At 37.2% G+C, this 16,141-nt stretch overlaps 1 protein-coding gene across 1 annotated transcript in view; it reads left to right on the top strand.

Annotated features, from left to right (window-relative positions):
* FRMD3 (FERM domain containing 3) overlaps positions 1 to 16,141 on the top strand; it is a 154,614-nt gene that overhangs the window by 119,080 nt on the left and 19,393 nt on the right. Inside the window, exons 9-13 of the mRNA XM_082782496.1 lie at positions 925 to 988; positions 2,007 to 2,095; positions 5,670 to 5,744; positions 6,318 to 6,386; positions 10,044 to 10,165. Of these exons, the coding sequence (XP_082638622.1) occupies positions 925 to 988; positions 2,007 to 2,095; positions 5,670 to 5,744; positions 6,318 to 6,386; positions 10,044 to 10,165 (419 nt within the window). The remainder of the gene's footprint in view (positions 1 to 924; positions 989 to 2,006; positions 2,096 to 5,669; positions 5,745 to 6,317; positions 6,387 to 10,043; positions 10,166 to 16,141) is intronic.

Here is a 16,141-nt window from a genome sequence, read left to right as displayed (position 1 = left end):
CCCCCCTTACTTTAAAAAGTTCTTCTTTTTTCATCTTTCTGTCCTTCTACTGGAATTAGACATTTTTGTTGCTAATGTTAAATGTTAGAAATTTTAGGGAATATCATCCTCCTTACCTCAAGAATCTTTCCCATTTCAATGATCTGTCATCCAGAGTCTTCAGAGAAATTTATGAGAAACTATGGTGTCTCTATTTCAGCTGTGGTAATGACAAAATTTCTATTACAGTTTAAGCAGGGATACTGTATTGTCTTAATATGGTGTAGCATTATTCCATATGTAGATTTTACTATGAAGCTGGGTTAAATTCTGGCATAGGTGTGAAACTCACAAGACCTAGTAATAAGTGTTGTGAAACCTTTTCCTTTTCTTCCTGTTGTGTTCTGGCTGTAAGAGTCAGTTTCCAAGATGTGCAATATGAAACCACACAGAAATAAGGATATAGATGACATTGGTGATAAAATGTTCCTGCATCCAACGCATTGTATGCATTTTATGCAGCATATGCATGCTAAGAGTATTACCTTTATCTCAGTTTTAATCAGTTAACATGTTCCAAAATTTTAAGAATACAGTATACAAAAGTATACAGAAAGTATAATAAAGTGTAAGCATAGACTTCTATGTACTTTTAACTTCCTCTTCTTTTTCCAGCTGCGAAAATGATTTTTTTAATTAATAATTAATTTATTTATTTTTGAAAAGGGATGTGAAACAAATGCTCTGGGCTTATTTTCTCTGCTGTAAAGGAAATTAGAATATTACATGTTTTTATGTTAAAGGTTGTAAGACTTTTATTGATGCTCTTTGTCATTTGAGAGCCTGCTTGATGTTTGTGAATCAGTGAAATCTGCATGCAAGTTACTTTTCTTAACTGAAGTTCTGTCTCTTGTTCCTATACTTAAATTATTTTTCTCTTTTTAGGTGTGATGTCTATAAACTGAAGTTTGAAGGGAAGACTTTTTATGTGTTTGGAGCTCAGAAAGAGGTCAGGTTTAATATTTTTACAGAAATTCTGTACTTGATTTAGTCAGTTTAAATATAACACCATTTTAAAACCAAATATAAAATTCTAAATGGGTGATAGCTACACTTCATATTGTAATTAAAATACGGAGTGCAAGGGAATGTCAATATTGCCTATGTCAAAAAAATGTCGAATTTGCAAGGTGTTGAGATGTTTCTCACTTAACCTGCATGCAGTGAGGTGTTGATTGTTCATGATTTTGATATCTATGTTGTCAGATTTTAATGAATTTAAAAAAAAGCTGTACCTACCCACTCTACACTAGGTATGAGCAGCATCTCTGTATGAATTAAAACTTTGTTAGGCATTGATTTCTGGATAAGAGTGTGATATTTTTGTTTTATTATGATCACTTCCTCAAATCTTGCTCACCTAAATTGTCTGCAGTTGGTCCTAGTCAGTTAGGAGTACTGTCTTTGGACTGTTATCATTAGAATTCTAGAGATTTTGCCTACAAAATGCTAGCAGTACATCCCCTAGGGCAGAGTGAAATAACCCAAGATTATGGTTTTGGATTGCAATCTAGGTGAGGAATTGAAAATGAAGGAAGGAAATAGTGTCCGAGGTAGCAGGGTCTGTGTGAGTGCAAGCAAGATTTGATCGTAGGACATAGTGATTGGAGAAAATGGATGGTAAGCAATGCAGCAACAAGAAATATTGAAAATAGAGACCTTTGCTCCTTTGGTTTTGGCTAGAAGGCACTTGGTACAGATTTATCCTAGAAGCCACTTGTATGCTGCTCTTCTCTACCCCCCTGAAAGAATCCCATTATATTTATGAAACTGTTGCCCAAGCAGTTTGATTATCAGCTATATAGGGTTTTTATTTCTGTGGGTGAACTATAGATGGAAGGTACACAGGGAAAACTTGACCTTCAGTGTATCTGGCTATTAATGATTACCAGCAGCTATGGCTACTTTGATCTTTCAGAATTCAATACTTCTGTTACTTTTATTTGCCTTCTTTTCCCCACACTTAGAAAAAGGCTGTGCTGACATTCCATACCTCAACACCAGCAGCCTGCAAGCATCTTTGGAAGTGTGGAGTGGAGAACCAGGCTTTTTACAAGTATGTAATCCCAAAGTCATTATGTATACTAGAAGTAAAGGAATGTGCATATTGATAGAAGATTGTTCAATATGAAATGTTCCATTTCATTTGCAGAATTCAAAATGTGAACAGAAAATATGCAAGTTAATAGGCAATATTATTTCATTTCAAGAATAAAATGTTTAATAACAGAAAGATGCAGAGGGGTTACGGGAGTGAATAAGCAATTTTTTTCCCACTGTTTCTGTGACTCTGTAGTGTAATGTTGGATGGACGTGGTACTGCACTTTGGGAACGTACTTGTTACTATTAGCCCTGCTGCTGTATGCTTTGAGAAAGGAGGAAGGAATCTGATATATTTAATTCACTGAGCTCTTTTGCCAGGTGGTGGTATTCTGCCACTGAAATCCAAAGCTTAGTAAGAGTTGATAAAATAAAAATTAACTGCAGTGAGTTTTAAAAATATAAAGATGTCAGCTGTGATTATTTTTAAATATATAAAAAATTGCTTGTAAATTAATGAGATTGTATTCTGTCAAAAAGATCCTGGCTATAATTCCTCATTAAAAAGCCTTTATGCCTTCTTTCAGCCGTCAGCTGACCTTGTTAGATATTTCTCCTTGTTTATTAACAATTCCCATTGGGCATGTAACTTTGCTTGCTACTCAGTCTGTCCCCACACCATCTTGCATATTTCATAAAAAAAAAAAATAAAAATGTTTCTCTGTAGGTGCATAGCAACACAAGGGGGTTGGTGTAAAAGTAAATTATAACTGAGAAGGATGAATGTGTCTTCTAACATGGATGTTAGTGACATGCTTTATTTTGAAGAAGATTCCTTCTTTCATTTTAATGGATACATTACCGTATCGTTATAACCTATTCAATTAATATGTTCAGTGAAAAAAAAAACAGGAAATATGAGGTGCTACAATACAGCTGCTAATTCTTCTCCATGTTAGCATCTACTATGTTTGAGACTGCATTAATAACAAAAAAATATCAGAGAATGTTTTGCCTTGAAGGTACATGTAAGTAGGAAAGTAACGTATGTTGTTTGGTAAATTTTATTTTATATTACTACAACTGAGTGTGGGGAATAAAAAGCAATTCACACTTAGAAGAAAGGAATTTGTTCTCAAAGTAAATGTTTGAGGGGGACTCATAGGAATACCATCTCTCTGCTCTTACTGTTGAATGGTTGTAGTATGAACTGTTTGTGTTTTGGTCACAAATATATGATTGTATTGGGTTTGACCTTTACTGGCTTCCAGATGCGCACCCAGCCTGTCTCTCATTCTGTATACGCAGGAGGGCAGGAAAAAATAAGATGAAAAAGTTCATGGATTGGGATAAAGACAGAGAGATTACTTACCGATTACTGTCATGAGCAAAACATACAATGTTGGAAAAATTAAATTAATTTATTGCCATTAAAAACAGAGTAGGGTGGTAAGACACAAAGAGAAATCTAGAATCACCTACTACACCCCCTTTCCAGGCTCAACTTCACTCCTTCTTTCCTGACTCTTCTACCTCTTTTCCGTGCTGAGCCGTGCAGTGGGAATAGGGAATGGGGATTATGGTCATGTACACAGTTCCTCACTGCTCCTCCTTGTCACATATTTCCCCTGCTGCAGTGTGGGGTCCCTCCCATCCTCTACCCACAGCTCCAATATGGGTGACTCCCCACAGGCTGCAGTTCATCAATAATTGTTCCAGCATGGATCCTCTGTGTGGGGTGCAATCCTTCAGGAATAGACTTCTCTAGTGTGGGCCTGCTATGGTTTGTGGCTCCTTCCAAAAAACCTGTTCCTTTTTGGACTCCTCTCCACAGACTGCTCTCCACGGGAGAGCACCAAGCTCCTGGCAGGAACATGCTTATGCATGAACTCTCCATGGCCTGCAGCCTCCTTCACCATGAAGGATCATCTACCCCAGCAGGAGGGATCCTCCCTGTGTGGCAGTCTGGATGTCTGCTCCACCACCGTTCTCTCCATGAGCTGTGCGGGAATCTGCTCCAGCACCTGGAGCATCTCCTCCCTGTCCTTCTTCACTGACCTTGGTGACTAAGGGATTGTTTCTCTTGCATTTTTTTCCTCACAACTGGTGTACAGTGTTTTATCACCCTTTCTTAAATACAGTAGCACAGAAGAAGGAGTGGGTCTCTTTTGGAGCCAGCTGGGAGTGAGTCTCTCCAGCGTGGTGGCAGCCCCTGGACTGTTCTCACAGTGGCCATCACCTGCAGTATCTTGGGATATCAAAACCTTGACATACAAACCCAGCAGAATGTCTCATTCTTCTGCTTCCCAAATGTCTCCAGGGCACTATTATGGAATTATTTCTTCAGTATGGTTACTTAAGATTCTGCTTGCCTGTTTGATTTTTGGTGGGTCTTAGAAGAGGACTAATTCAGTAAAGACTAGTGTTGATATTCAGCGGGCAGGCTGATTGACTGGGAAACGATTAACAATTTATAGTTAATGCATAGTGCAGAAAAATAATGCCAACCATCCAAGCATGGAACAGAAACCAAAGAAAAATTGAAGATGGACTTAAGATAGTAGTTTTCAAATGGAAAAAGTGTTTATACAGTTTATACAGAGAAACTGAACTGTATATTGTGATTGTTAGTTACTTAACATTAGATATTTTAGTGTCTATATTACAGCCCCATTATCTCTTTATGTTCTCTATAACACCAACAACATATTCTGATTAGAACAAATATCTCCAAGTCCTGCAAGTAATTCATGATAATAACATTCTGCCTTAATTAGATTTGGGCCTCTCCTCTACTTAGAACAGCTTGAGACTTGAAATTTAAGATAAGATCATGATCTCTTGGTGAAAAATGTGTCTTTATTCATTTGGAAGATGGAGCTTTAATCCTGATTCAATCCAGGCTTCAAGTTAACTGTTTTGATTATTTTCAACTAGTTATAAATCACAGAATATTTTCTACTAGGGTCTGAGATTGAGAGACTACATATAAAATCAGTTTGCCATTTTGAAGTGACAGTGTGCCATGGAAATCACAAGCCTCTTCCATGACCTGTGTAGGTCAAACTCTGTTGTGGTAAAAAGTTGCTGTATACTCTGTAGTTAGGGAGAAGTAGTATGGCACAATGTGGGCTACTGAGAAACTGACTGCATAGGGTTACCAGAAATGCAAGTGCTGTTGAAAACAAATATTACTGCTTCTGTATTCTTCATGTGTTTTACTAGTGGGAAAGTGGGAATAGCCATTTTGTCACCCCTCTAGGCTAAACATGTCCTCAGGGCTGTTGGCTTACTAGTCTTTCCTTTATCCTAAGAATGAAAGTCCCTGGAGATGTTGCAAGTATCTGCATTTCATTGTCATGCTTTCCTATCAAGGTGATCACTTGTTCTCTGTTCATTGTGCACTGTCTGAATTGTTTTAGGTGTCAGATTATATTCAAATTTGTAGGTAGGTCTAAAAAAAGTTGGAAAGCCAAATTATCAAGTATTACTTTGTGATTAACACAGCTTGTAAGTGGCTTTGTTCATTTTTTCATATCCTGTTTCTTCTGTGCTGAAAATGTGACAGCTGTTTTTCTTTTTCATCAAGGTATGCAAAATCCAGTCAGATCAAGACCATGTCCAGCAGCAAAATATTTTTTAAAGGCAGTAGATTTCGTTATAGGTGAGTACTTCCTGGTAAACCATTTCAAAAAGTAAGAGAAAATTTCAGTTAATACTTGTGGAAAATCGAAGGCTTTTTCTTCCTGAGGACCTGTTCAAACCTGGTCCAGGTCAAGATTCAAAATAATTTTTCTTGTCTCTTTAATGTCTTTTTATAAAATAAAGTTAATGCAGACTTCTGTCAAAGAGCAGTTCCACCATAACAGGGTTCCTCTTTTGGTATAGTTTCTATAAAGTAAGTATGCTTGGTTTATGTAGAGATTGACTTTCCCTGTCACTAGGCAACTCTGGGAAAGGGTTGTAGTAGTGGGATGGTCTTAGTAACACCTTCCATTCCACTGTAATAGGCTGCTTTTTCTTCAGTAGCTTTGAAGTTAATTGGTCAGCAGAATTTTAACTCTGTGACATTATGTATCAACTATACAGGATTTTTTTTTGTGCCTCCCCCCAGCCTCTCTCTTTTTTTTTTTTTTATTTTAATAACTTAATTGCTGATGTATGTATAGTGCTTGGCATGTAACGATCTCATCTTACTATTTGTTTGCTTGAATATATGATTTATGTCTTAATGCAGTGGAAAAGTAGCCAAAGAGGTTGTTGAAGCAAGCTCTAAAATTCAGAGGGAACCTCCTGAAGTTCACAGGTATGTCATTATATTCAATATTAAAATTTAAGGACAAAAGAGGATTATTGTGCTCTACAGAGAAATTCTCTTTCCTCTTTGAGATGTGACAACTGTCATCCTGAACCTCCACACTGAGGCATGGGAGCCTTGGGAAATGTATTTTGCCAGTGTTACAAAATTTTGACAACAGTGTATTGTCTCATAGGGAAGAGAAGTTAATTCCTGATGCTTCAAACCTAGTTTTAATCAATCAGTCAGATAAGTATCTTATATTATGACATAGGATGTTGTCACATGATTGTGACAGAGGAGTGAATTTTCATTTCCTTCTTAGTTCTTGCCCAGTTTTGAAGGATTCTATTTTGTTTATGAAGATGGGTATATTTAGATGTATACTTGATAGCTTTTCCATAACCCAATCAGATGAAAATGCAAGAATTTAAGAAAAAAAAAAAAAAAGAAAAAAGATTTGACTAGTCAAAAATAATCACACAGAATCACAGAACAGTTTGGGTTTGAAAGGATCTTAAAGATCATGTAATTCCAACCCCTCTGCCATGGACAGGGACACCTGCCACTAGACCAGGTTGCTTAAAGCCTGGCCTTGAAAATTAGCAATTAGACTTTAAGCAAATTAATACTTTCTAGATTTTATCACTCATGCTGAAATTGAAAATTGGTTAAAGCCTAATTAAAGCTAGCAGAGTCATTCAGAAGAGGAGAAAAAGGCCAGCAAGAAAATCAGAATCATAGAATCATGTACCTTGGAAAAAACCTTGGAAAAGGTCATGAAGTCCAACCATCAGCCTGACCTAGTTGCTCCCATCACATGTCCCCTAGTGCCACATTTCCTAAATACCTCTATGGATTTCTTAAATACCTCCACCACTTCCCTAGGCAGCCCCTTTCAATGTTTGACCACACCCTTTGTGAAGAAATTCTTCCTGATGTCCAATATAAATCTCCACTGGTGCAACTTGAGACCTTTTCCTTGTGTCCTGTTGTTTGTCACCTGAGAAAAGAGACTGTAAAGCTATATAAATCTTCTTAATAGTTACTTAATTTTCTGAATATTCTGCAGCTATATCCCTAGTGTTATTGTTGGTTTTTGTTTTTGGTTTGGTTTGGTTTTGGTCAAGGAGTAGGGATACTTTTTATTTTTAATTGGGTATGGTTATTCCACCTCCATTTGAGAGAAAAGTCTTTATTAAAGTGTAGGAATATATTTGCAGAAAATATAAATACTTTGTCCAGCCCTACTATGGAATTAATAGTAAATACATGCAAGGATAGTTTTGTACATGTTTTTGAAAATTACATTTAAAAATGGTGAAAGCAATGGTCTTAGGAAGTGTTAACTGGGAACATAGAAGGCAGAATATAGGTCCATCACTGAGACAGGGTAGAATGCTTGGACGTGCAAACACATTATAAATTAAATTAGTTACACAGAAAAGAAGTATCTTATCAATTACTTTTGATAACGATTCTCTTTTTTATAGGATAAAAAGGGATTTTTAAGGAAAAATATTTTTAACATATATTTAAATTTGCTCTCAATATTTGAAGGGCATGTTATTTAAACTCCCACTGCCTATAATGAAACATATATGTGGAGTAAGTTTATAGAACAATGACACACAGATTTAACACTCATAAATAGGAAAACTTATTTTTTATGATTAACCTTCTTAAAAATGCTTGCATTTACAATATTATGGTAACTCCAAATTCAGATTTTTTAAATTGACCAAGAAAAAGTCTACTGATGTCAAGTGTTTTTATAATGCAGATTTTGAAATGGGAGGCAGTGGGATATAGCCTGTCCTAATAGATATGCAAAAGGCATAGCAGTAAGCAAAAGATATAGCAGAGCTTCAGCTCAAATGTATGTATTATATAATCAGGCTTTAGAAACAAGTTAGACTCTGAAAGAGGATCTGGAGCCTGGAAACAGTAGCTTTTTCGGTTGCAAAACATTTAGAGGAAATAGTATGGTTGATGATATAAATTAAAATATATTTAGTCTCACAATTCCTCCCCAAAAAGTCAGATCAGTTGTACCATGGCTGTGTTGAGAGAGAAATAGCTCTTAGGTGGTTCCTGCACAATGTTGTTGTGTTCACATACTACACCTAAATAACTATAGACTGAAAACCTGCTGGAGTGTGTACTCATACAACATTAATGCAGTGGGAAATTATTCTGAAAAAATATATACTGAGTGATTTAATTTATTTTGCTTCCAAAGCATGCTTGAAGGAGGGATCCCTGTAAATGAGTAGGAGTCTTATGGTGTTAGCAGGCACAACTCCCATTTTGGGAATTGCTTGATAGAGGCTGCACAGTAAGCCTGTAGTAATTACAGCCATGTCAGTGAAAGACTTCTCTGGATAGTGAGAATTTAAACTAAATAATTGTTAGTGACTGCTCACATAATGCAAATGAGGACATATATTGCTTTGGATATATGTCAATGAGCAATCATGGCAATTGAGCAAGAAAGCTTTTTTATCTTCAGAGTATTTACTGACATGTAAAGTGACTTAGAGCTGGACAGCTATGTCCTGAGTTTACGTAAACCCTCAGCAACACTCAGTCCCTTCTTTTGACTTGCAGAAGGTGTTTTACTCAGTGTGTGTATCAGTGTGTGTGTGATTTTAAGTTGTCTGTGCAAACCTGGAATGTATTCTGTGGAACTTCAGTGCTGTTTCTGGGTCTGCTGCCTTTTTTTTTTTTTTTTTTTTTTTTTTTTTCCCCACTGTCGATTTTAGGACAGAGCCTAATTTGGGGAAAACTGAAGATAGATGAAGAGAACACAACATAAGCAGTATTCCTACACAATAGTGAAGGCAAAGCTATATACCATTTGAAGTCAAGGAGAATCCTCTTTCCTTTTTTTTTTTTTTTTTTTTTCAGAAATAAGTATTTTTAAATGTAATGGTTCAGATTTATTGCAGTGTTCTTGTTCCAGGCCTGTGTCCTAGATAGCCCTAGATAGATAATTTATTCTTAACAGCCATTTTACTTTCTCAGTAATATGATTTTAGGCTAGTTAGCCGTGTGACTGAAGCAATTCAACAACATTCCTTACACTTTCCTGAGAAAGTTCAACACCTCCTACCAGGAAAGCCTGTTAGAGGCAAGTAAGACAAGAAAGAAAACGAGCCTGAGCACCTGGAGGCATGCTGTAGAGACAAAGTCTGGGGCATGTGAAAATGAAAGCTCTGTTTATCTGTTAACTACAGGGATAGAGTTCCAGCTTTACTCTTTAGTCTGCAGTGCTCAAGCTGTAACAAATCCTTCAACCAGTCCCAGAGGCAATGGAATAACATCAGCAAAATGATTTATATCCTCCCTCCCTTCCCTCTCCTTGAGGCCAAGTACTCATGTCTGCTGTGTGGTGTGGAGAGGAGCAACATACTGCAATACCACATGAGATGAGAAGGAGCCAGGCTTCATAAAAGGAGGTCGATCAGCACAAAGCCTTCTCTTATGTTCAGATATTGAAAAGTTTTTTATTGGCCAAGGGTGCAACATAACATTGCTGAAAGCAGGATGCAGAGCTCAGGGTCTATCATAATTTATGTAAAATGATTCCGAGGTGAGATGTGTTTATATGAAACTAGTTGTTTCCATGTGAATAAATTGATCCTGTTTTCCCTGTTCTTTTAGAACCAGCATTACCCAGAGTCGCAGCTCTCCCTCTCTGAACAAGCAACTCATAATTAATATGGAACCTCTGCAGCCTCTCCTTCCCTCTCCATGTGAGGAGGAAGAGGTTCCTTTAGATGAAGGTGAGTCACTTACCTGATTCCTGGCAAATGCTAACATTATGTATTAGAAAATACATGGGAAAAATATAAAGGTGTGTTGCTGACTCAGGGATATGGAAAAAAAAAAATAATTTCCGCTAGGAGTACGTAACTGAGGCTCTGTACATCACACTGAGAAATGATCTCCAGCTCAAAGAACTGTGCACAAGCCTCATGCAAAGTACATTGTGAGGAAAATTCATGCTATTCAGTTTCTGTTTCTAAAATCCTTTTTGTGATTGTGAAGTGAAAGGAATTTAACAGAAAATAAATAATCTCAATATAGGACCGTTTTACTAACCAATAACTGCAGATTATTGCTAGATATAGTGTTCATTTTGGTTCCCTTTTATATTTATTAATTTCTGTTCTAATGCTTGGAAAAAAAAATCTACTATTTTAATTCTATGGATAAAAAGGGATGTTATCAGATGATCAGTTCAAATGCATTTTGTATAACAGTGATTTCCAAGTGTTAATTCCATGATAGTTTAAAAATCACGTTGAATGTTGAATCTATCTTTCCGAAATGCACTCATTACAAATAATGGTATGAACATCTTAGCCAGTTTAAGTGAGGATAATTGCACTGTCCATAACAAAAAAAGGAAGACAACTAACTAAACAAAATCTACCAGTGGTTCTTACTTGAGATATAATAATTGAATCATTTCAGACCTTGGGAAATACAATATTTACTGCTGGTTTATTATGGTCAGTTCTTGGGAAACAGAACAGCTGAGTGTTTTGCAAGTGAATTTATTTCCATGGGCGTATGTTCTGAGTTTCATTTCATAGTGGTCATATGTGACACCCTGTTCTGTTCATTCTTTGGAGTTTCATCACCAAAATGCTGTAAGAATAGGATGAATTAATTGTCTGTGTACTTGGATTATAATTATTATTAGTAAGAGCTGATGACAGGTAGTTAATTTTAACAGTTACTTATTTACCTATGCTCTGACATACCTGTATCTTGTGAGAATTCACTTTCTGGAAGCCAAGTATCAAGCTACTGTGTTCCTGCTAAGCATTTCCCACCACTGAAGAGTAATAACAGCTTGATGCTTGTTCTATACTTACAACCCTAAACAGTGAAATCCATTTCTGGAAACTGCTGACTAATCATTGCTGTATGCTCATCAGGGAGTGCGGCTATGCTTCAAATACATAGATTACATAAATTGGAAAGTCATGTTTCCTTTTAGGTGAGCAGATTGTTCTTCTACAATTCAATACAAATATTTGTTGTTGAATTTTCTGTTGAACATGTTATGTATGTACAGTTAAATACCACCAGCTGCTAAGTAACAGTTCTTAGCTCTTGTATGGTATTACCCTGCAGTGAGCTTGACTATATTGTTCAAACTACAGATTAATCTGATCTTGCAGCTCGGACACTGATGCTGCAACCTTCTCCAACCTCCCCACGTGCACTCATGCATCCTTCTGCTCTAGTTTCCCATCTTCTCCCTTGCACCAGCACTAATCACCTCAGAGTGAGCTGACACAAGGACTTAAAATATTAATAATAATAAAAAGCCAACCCCTAACTGTACAGAGCCCCAGCTCTTGCTGGCTCAACCTTTAAGAGGCTCATCAGGGAGGACCAGTCAAAGTGCTTTTTCAAGGCAAGGGCAGGAGCAAAAGTTTGTCAGCAGGGGAGGGGAAGGCAGCTGGTCCTGGGACTGACTGAACCACACTGGCAGACTTTATTAGGGTTCTACACGTGTAAAACAGCCTTGGTATCTCTCTAGATGTTGGGGCCTGAGGTTGGGGCAGACAGTCTGGGGGTGCTTTCCGAAGTGCCTGTAAATGCTGCTGAGCACAGTGCAGCCATGCCAGAGGCGGCTGCAGGGTGGGTCTGCTCTCTCTGGGCTGTGTGGGTTGGCTCATGTAGCTTCCAGCACCCATGCACATACTTCTGCAAGGTGTGGCCACATGCGTGTGATGTTCCAGCTGCTGATGGCAGAGACCTTGACAGGGCATTGCACTGTGCTGCATAGGAAGGGCCAGGCAGCTCATTGGCAAGGCTGACAAGAGCACTGTCACCAGAGCATGCCTTGGGCAGACTCAGAGCAGTGTATAGTTTCCTCTTTTAACTGAGCAAAACTTATTTGTTCTTAATTTTATATCAGCTTCACATATTATGAGCAAATTGCATGGCCAAAAATACAATGATTGTGGTGTTACCCTTTTTAATTGCTCTCTTGAATAAGCATCTCTGCTCCTTAAACTGCTGGAGAGATTAATTCTGAGTTGGCTGTGTCTGAAGGTATGAAGCTGAACAAACAGTAAATGCTGGGTAAGAGGGAAGATTTAGTGTCAATTACTCTGATGTTGCTAGGGAACAAGTTACTCAGAAATGATGCCAACAGAGTCTGTAGGGGATTGTGAGCAACCTGCCTTGTTATCCTTAGGATAATACTTTTAGATGGGAGGAAAAAAAAACAAAAAACAAAAAACACGATGCAACCAAATATTAAAAAGCAACTATAACCCAGCCATCCTTCCTTATGAAATGTCAACTTTACAAATCTACTCCATCTGTCATGCTGAAGGGAAACTGTTCTCCAAAAATCCCAAATTGTCCAGTGGATTTGCTGACATATAAGAAAGTGTATGCTCACTAAAGAATGGTCATCAACAACTGCTCTCTGTGGGAAGAAGGATACTAGATGTCTGCAACACATTACAGTAGGTTTTTTTTTTTTTTTTTTTTTTTTTTTTTTTTAGCAGTTAGCACTTACGTAAGAGGTTTTGAAAACAGGCATTTGTTAAACTGGCAGCAAAAATATCTTGAGCTTGTCTGTTGATGTCTTGTTGCTCAAGACGCAATTCTTCATTCTGCCCTTACAGGCTGTACACAGGTGTCCAATTATGAACTTAAACAGATTTGAATTAGTATTCTTACTTAAGCATAATTGTTTCCTTTTTAAAATCACAATTACACAGCTGAATTAGCTAGGAGGCTGGACACCAGACAGTATCTCTTTTACCAAATTAGACAGTAAATGTGCCAATTGGTGAAAGCTCAGAATATCTGCATTTTAGATGTCAGCTTTATATAGTATTTGGCTTCTGTGTATAACACTTGCACCCAAATGTCAGTGGATTTCAGAACTGGGATTCAGGATCAAGGAGCTGATGCCCCACTGATGGTGCAGTCACTTTCAGATGCCAAGCCCAATGTGTAGTATCCAAATTTGTCTTAGAAAATGGGGTTAAGAAGAGCTACAAGACTGATGATGATGTATTTCATAGAATTATTAAGATTGAGAAAGACCTTCAAGTTCATCTGAACTAACCATCACCCTACTATTCCTTGTTTTTAACTGTTTTGTGACAGCATCAGGAACTAGCCAGAAATTCTTAATTTGTTGATCAGTTAAATTGTTTGATCTTTATGAAAGCCCTGAAGAAACCCTCTAATTTGCAGTAGACCTGCTGCTGGAGTATATTACAGCTAGTGCATTTTTAAAATTCTTTGAAGACATGATTTTCTCAGGATTTCTCAGGTTTTACAGGGGAAAAAAAAAAAAAAAAAAAGAACAGAAAACAATATGCCTCTGGATTAATGTTTTTATAGACTTCTTTCTGGTAATGATGACACATTTTATATCATTTTAATCACATCCTGTCTTTAACTTAGTTCCACCTGGTTCTAACAGATATTTGTTGAGGTATTCTAAGGAGATGAACTATCTCCAGAAATAATGGTAATATTTCCTTTTTTTTTTTTTTTTTTTTTTTTTTTCTCCTTGGACATCCTGAACATTTTACTTTTGTTCCTTTGTCCACTGATTTTTTTTGTTCTTCTCTGTGGCCTGATCTGTGGCTTCATGCACTGTCTGATGTCTGTATTTCATTTACAGAAATTGAATGAGACTCCAGACTATTTTTTTTTAATAGCTGTTTTGTGCATTAGCATCACAGCTTCTGACATCTGATTATTTCCCTCTAATGTTGCTCTGTCTTTGTGTGGTTCTAGCACCTGAGCTTCTCAAATCTCTACCACGTTCTTGCAGTATGTGCTTCCCTTCTCCACTTTGATATGTCTGTCTTTGGAAAACTAATGCCTTAGGTTTTGCAAGTCAGTTCTCAGATCTTCGTGGATACTGCTTAAAATTCTTCATGTTTTCCTTGTTATTGACTTTTGATTTCTTTCCTAGGAGCAGGAAAGAGGTATAGTAGTGTACAGATAAAGCATAAAATGACTGACCTGCATAAAGGTTATTGCATGTAACTGAATTTAGTACGTATGAGAGGTCATTTTTACCTTTTTTTACTGTTAAGATGTTCTACCATAAAGATGTTCTTTTAAAGGCACTCTGCTACACAAGTTTCACCTTTATCGAGGAGTGTTTGCAAAATTTCTTTGTCACAGATGGCCAAACTAGGTCCTTTTGAATGAATATTCAAAAATGTTCATTTTTGAAATGAAGGAACTGAAAGAAAAAAATGAAAGAAAATAATGAAAAAATGAGTGAAAGAAGTGGAAGAATGACAAAAATGAAAGAATAAAATGAATGAAAGAAAAAAAAGTGCATTTTTGAGATGTTTATTTTTGAAAGAACCATTAGGTTCTTTCCATGTTCCCTATTCATTAGAATATGTTTCACCACGGTTCAATTAAACACGTTAGATTTCTTTTGGTGTTGCTGTAGTAACTGTGTGGGTGCCTTCTTCCACTGATTTGGTGATGTAGATTAGTTCTTTTCTTGATCACCTGGCAATTATTTTGAATTTGGTGATTATTGTCTTTGGATTTCTCAGCATCAGTTGCAAGCAAGGTTTCACCTGAGTAGTTCACTTCCCCAAATTAAAAACTATATCTTTAATACACATTAAGATATGTTATATTAATAATATCTCTAAGACTCAGAGGTGTGGTTTTGCTATGTGATGAAAACTTCTTCTAAGTCATTTGATATACGTGTATTCAGGTTTCAAACAGGAATTGTTTTCTTGGTGACATTAACTTTTGCCTTTGGAGCAATCAAAGTGGAAGTAGCATGCTTCAGTGATTGGTTGGTCTACCTCAAACTGTAGTTTAGAAAAGAGATAGACGATTGTACGGACTCATTCTAAATTCCTTCTGGTTAAAATTCATGCTCCTTAATTGCTCCTTAAATGCTCCTTAATTTTTTCTTCCCCATAGAGTTCCACACTTTTTAGATGTCCTCATTGAGCTGGATGACATTTTTAATATATGTATTTTTTTTCCGTATGAAGATGTATGTCTATGCATCTGAGTTGTGTATGGAGAGCTCTTACCATTTATTCAGTATCTGTCTGTCAATAAAAGATGTGTGCTTGACAGATATTCATTGCTACATAAAAATTTTCAGTGACTATGTATTTTACTAAACTTACTTTTGTGTATCACAGAAGTATAAAATACAACATTGATGGCAATTACCTGGCATTAACAATATCTTTCCTTTAAAATATGGAGTCTTTCACAGAATCACAGAATTGAAGGGGTTGGAAGGGACCTCAGAAGATCATCGGGTCCAACCCCCCTGCCAAAGCAGGTTCCTTAGAGCAGGCAGCCCAGGTAGGCGTCCAGATGGGCCTTAAATATCTCCAGAGAAGGAGACTCCACAACCTCCCTGGGCAGCCTGTTCCAGTGCTCCATCACTCTCACTGTGAAGTTCTTTCTCATGTTTGTGCAGAACTTCCTGTGCTCCATCTTGTGGCCATTACTCCTTGTCCTGTCCCCACAAACCACTGAAAAGAGGTTGGCCAAATCCCTCCGTTTCCTACACCTCAGGTATTTATACACATTGATGAGATCCCCTCTCAGTCTTCTTTTCTCCAGGCTGAACAGACCCAGGTCTCTCAGCCTCTTCTCATAGGGGAGATTCTCCAGGCCCCGTATCATCTTTGTGGACCTCTGCTGGACTCCTTCCAGGAGATCCCTGTCTTTTTTGTACCAGGGAGTCCAGAACTGGA

This window comes from Aythya marila, assembly GCF_965140915.1.
Source record: "Aythya marila genome assembly, chromosome: Z".
In the NCBI taxonomy this organism is placed as follows: Eukaryota; Metazoa; Chordata; class Aves; order Anseriformes; family Anatidae; genus Aythya; species Aythya marila.
The sequence above is the reverse complement of the archived record's forward strand: the minus strand, read 5'-3'. Positions and strand labels throughout refer to the sequence as shown.